The sequence below is a fragment of the Oncorhynchus mykiss genome, chromosome 11, assembly GCF_057628025.1.
Source record: "Oncorhynchus mykiss isolate SJ-2025 chromosome 11, ASM5762802v1, whole genome shotgun sequence".
Lineage (NCBI taxonomy): Eukaryota > Metazoa > Chordata > Actinopteri > Salmoniformes > Salmonidae > Oncorhynchus > Oncorhynchus mykiss.
The window spans coordinates 51311888-51321894 of NC_143032.1; the positions used below are offsets into that span (position 1 = coordinate 51311888).

At 43.2% G+C, this 10007-nt stretch overlaps 1 protein-coding gene across 2 annotated transcripts; it reads left to right on the forward strand.

The window, feature by feature from the left end:
• Positions 1-2609: 2609 nt before the first annotated feature.
• LOC110535818 (T-cell acute lymphocytic leukemia protein 2) lies at positions 2610-5033 on the forward strand. Of its 2 annotated transcripts, none has more exons than XM_021621127.3 (2): positions 2610-2951; positions 3683-5033. In XM_021621127.3, exon 2 carries the CDS (start codon positions 3695-3697, stop codon positions 4031-4033), a length of 339 nt encoding a protein of 112 aa, XP_021476802.1. In that variant the 5' UTR covers positions 2610-2951; positions 3683-3694; the 3' UTR covers positions 4034-5033. The 2 variants fall into 2 exon arrangements, with proteins under 2 accessions (XP_021476802.1, XP_021476803.1); XM_021621128.3 differs by having other exon boundaries at positions 2775-2905.
• The last annotated feature ends 4974 nt before the right edge of the window (positions 5034-10007 follow it).

A 10007-nucleotide genomic window follows, 5' to 3' on the forward strand; every position in this document is an offset into this window, starting at 1 on the left:
TTTGCTGGAGATTCAGATTTATATGGATTGTCCCTGCACTGAAAATAAGGATCGTTTTTTTCTCTGTAATTGACCTGCAATTTAGTCCTTGGCATTCTGACTTGATACATGAATAATTTTACACTCTAAAATTAGTCAGTTTACATTAGATTAAATACCCAGATACATTATTATTACGAATACTACTTTTACATAGAATAATATTTCATAATCAGAACATTTTATGAAGGTTCTATTTTTCCAGCTAAAACTAATAGTCCCCCCCCCACTTCATTTCAGAGCTCAAAAGGTAGTTTTTCATTTAGCACAGAAATCCTCTTATCACTGTCTCTCAGAGTGTGGAGAGAGTGCTTATCTCCACCAGCCAGCAGACTGAAGCCTGCTCCCGCAGGAATGAGCCTCAGACAAAGAGCCCCCGAGGGCATTGATTCCTGCCAGCAGCAAACCTCCTCTGTCCATAAGCTACACACACACACATACACACCATAAATAACCACCAAGCTAGCCTTTCGTTTCGGTTATATGTCTCTGGCCACATTGCCTTAACAACAAGCCTAACAAAAAGACCAAAAGGGGGTGTTTTTAACGGCAAGCAAAACAAAAGCTGAGGGAGAAAATGATTAAAGAAGTCCAACACGTGGAGGCTAAATCAACGTCAGTGTAATGGTCCAGTAATTGGTCCTGCCTGCCACACTTTGGCCCTGGATTGAATAGGTGACATATTGTGAGAATTAACAGGCTGTTCAAATCTAACCTTCAAAGCAGAATTCTTTCCTAACCACCTCAAAGGTCAGGCTACAACTCTGATTGTTTTATAACACTATGTTCTTCTAGATTCAGTACTTTGATTGGACAGGCTCTCGATGTGAACGTCAGTTGAAAGGAGACTTTTGTAATTGTAGTCTCTGCATAGTTGTTTCTGTAGCTACACTGATGTTTCTTTTTATTCTGATGACACCACTACAGCATGGATATCTTACTGCATTTGATGTTTATACAGTTCAATAAGATCTACAATTGAACAAAACTGACTAATGTATTTTTTTCTCACTTCGCCATAGGAGCTTTATGTTGTTTTCTTCAGGGTCGTCAAGCCGATTGGTTCTTTACCCCCACACACCACCCTCCGTGACAGGAAAACCAAAGCTAAAGCCGAGCTACAGTCCACAGCTCTTCAGATAAAAGTCCTTTGCTGAGCTAAATTTTATGATCGTGGTCATGGTGGGGTAAATGCTCTGGGAGAGTGCTGGGCAGCGTTCAGCAGGAAAATTTTGCGGAACATTGCAGATAGAAATGTCATGAATAAATCTGACAATGTGATACCTTATTCTACATGTCAGAGAGGCATGTTTATTCTACATAATACATTTCTATCTGAACATTCCACAAAGTTGTGCCCTGGCCCTACTGAATGCGGCCCTGGGGTGTATTCATTAAGTCTTGCAACGTAAACCGTTTAAGAACCAAATGGAAGCGAACAGAGCAAACGGAACAAAACTGGGAGGGATCTACCTGAATTTGTCCAATAGAAACTCAAGTTTTTGTTGCAAAACAGTTTCCGTTTGGAGTTAACGGTTTCGTTGCTAAATGTTTTGCAACAGAATCAGCGTAATGAATACACCCCTGGTGTGAGGATGGGGACGTAGGGACTGGCTGGCTGGCTGGCTGGCTGAAGGGGCCTACTGCCTGCTGTGAGTGCGTCTGCAGACCTGAGGCCGAGTAGAGTGGAGAGAGCAGGGGAGAGGGGAACCCACCATTGCAGGTGCAGCCCCTTGGAAGTGCAGCAAGGCCCATGAATGGCAGCAATTCAGGGCCGGCCCCATTGGGCCTGTTCTCCAGGCCCCAGCGCTAATCCCAGGCCCTAATCGGATTATGTAAATTCCTACTCCACACAGAGAGACTTTTATGGAAGGCTGCGTCTTTGAAACAACACTTGAAGGGTGTAAAAAAGAACATTAACAATTGGTTAAACTAGACGTCGTTTTTAAAAATCTGAAACGGAGGTTGAAAGTGGGAGGCGGAGAGAGGGTGTAGGAGAGGTGGCCGAGGAGGAGGGGTTGTAGAGAGATGGCTTGACTTGCGCTCATGCTTGTGGCTCAGGGAAGGACCAGCCTGCTCGCTCCCCATGCTCCCCCTGTAATTTATGTGTGGCCCCTGGAATGGCTCAACAAGATTACCATAGTCATAACAAAACACGCATTGTTAAACTGTCAATCTGGATATGGTATTTTTACCTTTTGTGGCCCAATCAGGGTGAATTCAGTGGTAGCAGGACTGGTGATATCAAAGTTTTACTGAATGGGTTACCCATGGTTGATGTTTGCGCATAGAAGGGAACAAATGTCCGGAATTGTAAGGGAAGGATCAGGAAGGGAAACGTCTCAGTTTCAGCTCAATAGGAATTTATTTGTAAGCGCAATGTTAGCTTTTAAAAGTCACATTGTTGCGTATTAAAATTCATGAATCATTTAGTGAAATGACTCAACAAAAAGGAGTGGATGATACGAAAGTAAAAGTTTTCCAATATTCTCTGAAATTGTTAAACGTATGATATTACATCAGTGTTCATATGTTTACCGCTAACCTATTGGTCATTTCTTTGTTTACAGACAGAATGGAACACCCAACGGGAAACACAGTGGTCTGCGGCTGGAAACATCACTCTTGAGTTGAACACCACAATGCAGCAGACTGGAGGAGAGGCTCAACGACCGCACACGTCACACAATAGGGGCTCGCCCAGCTATAAAAATGTGAGATGTATGCGCCAGCCTTCCCTCTCTCCATCCCTCCCTCTCACACACAGTCATCAGAGTATGAGAAGGCTGTGACTGACTGGACCTACTACACACAGGACTGGACTACTACATTGGGCTACTGCAGCAGCCAACACTGATGACCTGAGGTACACACTTCTGATACCTCTGTCTGCACGCTACAGCACTTACCAGGTGAGATCAGGGACAATAAAGTGGATTTTTTTGTTTTTTCCTCTGAATTTTTTCCTCTTTATTGAATTGCAGAATTGTTGGAGTAAAAAATTGTTGGAATGAAAATGTTAAGGAATCTCATGAAAGATGGAACACATTTTCCGCTTGTATTTTTTTGTGTACCATTCAGAAATAAATAGTTCAACACAACAGAAGTGTATTTATTTGTATGTACGCTAATCGTGACGAACACACTAGCATCCTCTGTATGCATTGACTGAAGGTCAGACCTTTTCCATAAACATGTATTTTCATGATGGTATTTCTCCTCTTCTGAAGGTGAAACTGAATTCCAATATCAAATGCATTACATTAGTCATACTTAAACTATATTTTACATCTATTTCTTAATGCACCATATTTCAGTCATCGTGGAGATTTAGGTGCAATTCAAATGTTATGTGACACCACCATACTGCATTTCTGCCTGGGGTCTGCTCCAGAAATAGCACCCTATTCCCTATACAGTGCACTACTTCTGATTAGACAAAAGTTGTGCACTATAGTGCCGTTTCAGACTAAACTCCAGAGAAAAACATGTCACATAACATTCAAAGAACATTTACTTTTGCCATGGGCTAAATAGTGCACTATATAGGGAATAGGGTGAAATTCCAGTAGAACAACACCGTGGTAGTTTTGATTCTGTGTAGATTTCTCTCTAAAACGCTCCCCTCTCTTCCTCCCTCCAGGAGAGCAGCACGATGACCAAGAAGGTGTTCACCAACACACGGGAGCGCTGGCGGCAGCACAACGTCAACACTGCCTTCACTGAGCTCCGCAAGCTCATCCCCACCCACCCGCCAGAGAAGAAGCTGAGCAAGAACGAGATCCTGCGGCTGGCCATGCGCTACATCAACTTCCTGGTGCAGTTGCTGGAGAGCCAGAGTGGTCAGCCGGCCTCGCACTCCCCAACCGCCCTGCTCACCTTCCTCAGGGGCAACGTGGAACGTCTCCACTCCTCCTCCAGGACCTGGGGCCTGGCCAGCGACACTGACGCCCCCTCCCCTGGATCAAGCTGTGACAGTACCGAGGCCTGGTAGTGTGCCTGCTGCAGTTTCCTCTGATGGGTGATCATCATCTACCACTCCCTGGGGTAAAACTGTCTGTCACCATACCCCCACCCATAGACTCCATTTTAGCTCTGCAACACTTGAGGGGGACAGCGTTGGTGATGATGGCAAGCAGAGGGTGTTTGTGTGGTGTTTGTGGGTGATGCCTTCCCTGCTGAAATAAAGAGATGGAGATGGATGTATTTAGCTACACTTGTATGTTTGAAATTATGACGGGATGATGGGAGCCTTGTGAAATGTAATCTGTTATCTGCATGGATGTACCGGTAGCTTGGATGTATTCCCATCTTCATGTCTGACATGTATGTTCATCCTGTCAGTGGTGAAAGATGTCTGCATCAAAAATGTTTCGTTTTGAAATGAGAAATAAGGATGCATTAAGGCCATGAAGGACAATTTAAATGATTAAGAAATAGAAAATGTCAAGGATTTTTTTTTTTTTTGGGGGGGGGGTTAGATAAAGTCTTGTCCAATTCACCAAGGACTGCAATCCAATTACAAAAGTCTATGGAGATTTGTTCTTCGTGTGCTGAATCTCTGATTCTGACCTTGCTTATTTGCAAAGCACTATTTATTATCAAATCCTGCAATATGACCACATTCCTTGAGTGACACATTGATCTTATATGTATTGATTACGTACAGAATTGATTGATTATTTATTTGGATGACAGGGAATGAGCTGAAGGATAACACAACTGACAATCCTCTTTGAAATATGTTTCAACTGTAGGACTGTTTTGTATGAACACATAACAGGAATAGTTTTTGTTGTCTGTCCATTCAAGTATTTACCCATCTTGCTCTTTTTGTACAATAGGCATGTCATGTAGCCAAAGATTTTTATTTTACCATCTTTTCTCAAGGCTATTGTGATTAATATGCTTTTTGTAAAATGTTGGTTAATAATGTTATGTTATTTATTGGAACTATTTATTTAATAAATTATTTGTAAATTAATAAAAAAAAATACTTTGTTTGAATTTATCAAAAGTAATTAAGTGCCGTCCTCTTATCGTTAAAAGAGGATTCCATTGACACCATGCAACCATTTTTACTGATGTAACAGAAAGTGCCGATCCAGTAAGTCAAGAGTACAGCTGCTCCCTGTGTGTTTGTACTGGTCCATTCTGGATCCCCTAGTCTAGTAAAGCCCTTGTTCCCTCTCAATGGGCCAGTAATGGCCATCCCTCTGATTGTCCACTACAAACACCCTGACCACCGTGTGGACACAGCAACCGCCCCTGACCTCTGAACCCTTATCTAGTGTCCGAGGGCAGAGGGAAGGGAAGAGTAAAAGGACAGCTTAACTTGTGCCCTGCAGTCACACAGGTCACCATGCAGTCAAACCCTGACCACTGACCCAACAAGCAGATGTAGTACTGCTCATCCTGAGTGTCTCCCATGGGCTCTTGGTGTGTTTTTCAAATCACAAATCTTTGTAAACAAAGTGAAACAGTGAAATGCTTACTTACGGCCCTTCCAAACAATGCAGAGAGAAAAAAAAGATAACACGAGGAATAAATACACAATGAGTACCGAGTCGATATGCTGGGGTACGAGGTTATTGACGTAGATGACCAAAATTAATATGGAGTTGGTCCCCCCTTTGCTGCTATAATAGCTCTTCTGGGAAGGCTTTCCACTAGATGTAGGTATATTGCTGCGGGAACAAGAGCATTATTGAGGTCGGGCACAGATGTTGGGCGATTAGGCTTGGCTCGCAGTCAGCGTTCCAATTCATCCCGAAGGTGTTTGATGGGTTTGAGGCCAGGGCTCTGCAGGCCAGTCAAGTTCTTCCACACCGATCTCAACAAACCATTTCTGTATGGACCTCGCTTTGTGCACGGGGGCATTGTCATGCTGAAACAGGAAAGGACCTTCCCCAAACTGTTACCAAAGTTGGAAGCACAGAATTGTCTAGAATGTAATTGTATGCTGTAGCATTTAGATTTCCCTTCACTTGAGCTAAAGGACCTCGCCCGAACTATGAAAACAGCCCAAGACTATTATTCCTCCTCCACCAAACTTTACAGTTGGCACTATGCATTTGGGCAGGTTGCAGTCTCCTGGCATCTGTCACGTGGTGATCTTAGGCTTGTGTGCTACTGCTCGGCCATGGAAACCCATTTCATGAATCTCCTGAAAAACAGTTTTTGTGCTGACGTTGCTTCCAGAGGCAGTTTGAAACCTCGGGAGTGAGAATAGCAACCGAGGACAGACAATTCTTTACACGCTACGCACTTCAGAACTCCGCGATCCCGTTCTGTAAGCTTGTGTAGCTTACCACTTCAGTAAAGCCATTCTACTGCCAATGTTTGTCTATGGAGATAGCATGGCTGTGTGCTTGATTTTATACACCTGTCAGCAACGGGTATCACTGAAATAGCCGAATCCACTAATTTGAAAGGGTGTCCACATACACTATATATACAAAAGTATGTACAGTGCCTTCAGAAAGTATTCACACCTCTTGACTTTTATTGTCCCCAACACAAGGTGCACCTGTGTAATGATCATGCTGTTTGATCAGCTTCTTAATATGTCACACATGTCAGGTGGATGGATTATGTTGGCAAAGGAGAAATGCTCAATAGCAAGGATGTAAACAAATGTGTGCACAAAATTGGAGAGAAATATGCTTTTTGTGTATATGGAACATTTCTGGGATTTTTTTTAGCTCATGAAACATGGGACCAACACTTTAAATGTTGCGTTTAGATTTTTGTTCAGTGTGGCTTGCTAATTCTCTGTACAGACAATGATTATGACAGCAATTCAGTTCTAACCATAAATTCATATTTTGTGGCACTGGCCTTAGACGATTGAAGTTCAATATGTAGCCTAGATGTAGGCTCACGTTAACTAACTAGCTAACTTAGCTTGTTCATTGTTGCCCATGTTAGGAAGTTAGGCTAGCAAGCATTTTAGCTAGGTAGCCTATGACAACAAAAACTAAAAGTGTACTTACTGTATGACAGAGCCATAGACCGTTTAGCCAACATGATAGAGAGGAGGATGACATTGGCATTCAACTAGTCTACAGGTAGGTCACATTGTTTTTTATTTTACTTGTGTGCACACACGCACGCACACACACACAGATCAGTACCATGGACAGCAACATGATATTTAGCAGCATTGATTGATCTAAATAGTTTTTTTGATATCTAAGTTTGTTTTCGGTGAATTAAACTAGTGTATGTAGACTTGTTGATGTGTAAATGTTTAAGTTGAAATGTTGCTGGAAAGCGGAGGCAGTGCTCATGTTGTCAAAAATATTACATTGGTTCAATGCGGGTAAACTATTTAACTAACTATTTAGCAGTCTTATGGCTTTGTGTTAGAAGCTATTCTGGGTCCTGTTGGTTCCAGACTTGGTGCATTGGTACCACTTGCCTTGTGGCAGCAGACAGAATTGGGTGGCTGGAGTCTTTGACCATTTTTAGGGCCTTCCTCTGACACTGCCTGGCATAGAGGTCCTGGATAGCAGGGAGCTTGGTTCCAGTGATGTACGCACTACCCTCTGTAGTGCCTTGCAGTCGGATTCCAAGCAGTTGCCGTACTAAGCGGTGATGCAGCCAGTCAAGATGATCTCAATGGTGCAGCTGTTGAACTTTATGAGGATCTGAGGGCCCATGCAACATATTCTGAGGGGGAAGAGGCGTTGTCGTGCCCTCTTCACAATTGTGTTGGTGTGTGGACCATGATAATGCCTTAGTGATGTGGACACCGAGGAACTTGAAGCTCTCAAACCTCTCCACTACAGCCCCGTTGATGTGGATGGGGCATGATCGTCCCTCTGTTTCCTGTAGTCCACGATCAGCTCCATTGCCTTGCTGACGTTGAGGGAGAGATTGTTGTCCTGGCACCTCACTGCCAGATCAGTGACCTCCTCCCTATAGGCACTCTTATTGTCGTCGGTGATCAGGCCAACCACCCTTGTGTCGTCACCAAACTTAATATTGGTGTTAGATTTGTGTGCGGCCGCACAGTCATGGGTGAACAGGGATTACAGGAGGGGACTAAGCACTCACCCCTGAGGGGCTGGTCAGCGCATGCTCTAAGTACAAATCCTGATAATCTGTCTGTGAATGTTGACCTGTTTAAAGGTCTTACTCACATTGGCTACGGAGAGCGAGATCACACAGTCATCTGGAACAGCTGGTGCTTTCATGCATGGTTCAGTGTTGCTTTCCTTGAAGCGAGCGTAGAAGGAATTTACCTTGTCTGGTAGGCTCGTGTCACTTGGCAGCTCGCAGCTGGGTTTCCCTTTGTTGTCCGTGATAGTTTGCAAGCCCTGCCATGTCCGACGAGCATCAGAGCCGTCGTAGTAGGATTCGATCTTAGTCCTGGTTGACGTTTTGTCTATTCGATGACTCGTCGGAGGTCATAGTGGAATTTTCCGCTTACTGAGGCAAAATGTCACTGAAGTCAGATGCCAGTGTAGGTTACACAGGCTTGGCCATTTCTCTGTCCAATGGTTTCATTTTGATATTTTCCCTTGATATAGATACGCACATATTAGATTTAATAGACTTGAATTACTGAATTTCCCTGTAGGTTCTCCATCATGGATTACTTTATAAGAACTGTGAAATTTGATTTAGAAAAATACATAAACTTACAGCAAAATAAATGTATTGAGAACAAAGGCCTATTTTGTCAAGTAAGTACCAAAAAGTACCCATTGTTACCCCCACTTAATAAGGGCTCCCGAGTGGCGCAGCGGTTTAAAGCACTGCATCTCAGTGCACGAGGCATCACTACAGTCCCTGGTTTGAAACCAGGCTGAATCACATCTCGCCATGATTGGTTCCATAGGGTGGTGCACAATTGGCCCAGCTTTGTCTGGGTTTGGATGTCATTGTAAATAAGGATTTGAAATAAAGGCTAGTTTAAAAAATAAAAAAAAAGTCCTATTAAATACAAAGAAAATACCAGTGGAAACAGTCATGTAAAATAAAGTGCTACTGATTGGTGAACAAACAGAACAAACAGAAAGAAAGGTTCCCTTGGTCCACCATTGTGTTGGCCGAGACGTCATCAGCTAAGAAGACGATTACACCCCAAGGTCACAAGTCTACAGCTCTAATCACCTAGCCTGGTTAAACCAGCCTAAATGCGGAGCTCACCATTGTTAAACATTTAACCAGGCTACTAATCACCCATTGTCACTGTTTAAAATCTGCCCCGTGTCCTGACTGTGCCAACAGGCTGCAACTACTGAGCTGAAGAGTCAACTGTGAGTTGGTGTAAGGCTTTAGGCCTTTTCTCCACCGCCATTAAACCTGCTAATGGTGTGTAAACGGAGCAATGTGCAGCTGCTGGACACAGGCATACAGCCTGTGGGAATGGACAGGCGACTGCTCTTAATCCATTGGGGATACACTAGACTAGAATCATACTTCATTAGGATGACAGTACTACAGTGCCAACAGGTTTTCTATGCAGTTATACCCCCCCTAATCCATCCTCAGTTACACAGCATTCCGGTTGTTTACAATGTATATACGTCTGTGTCTTTTTGCTGTGCTAGTACTGATATATGGTAGAGAAATTGCACACATGATGCAGTACATGGATTTGTTGTTGCTCAGCAAACTATAGAACTCTTTTAAGGCCAAACAAATGTGACATTTTCAACACAACACATAGGCCTTCAGTGTAATCATAATAAATCGAAGTATCATTTACTGTGTCATTTATGCACGTGATTCGCAGAAAACATCCAAACACTGTAGACGTTTCTCTGACATTTCTTTCTTCTTCAATGCTAACTCACTAGCTACTGAAAATCAAATCTGTATTCTGCTCATCTTATTCAAGTATATTTGCCTGATTGACTATTCTCTCCCAAGTACAGGGGTAATGGTCTATTGACAGCACATTTCCTTATCTGCGTCTAGCACACTGTCTGAATCTGTTATCACAATGGACCAGA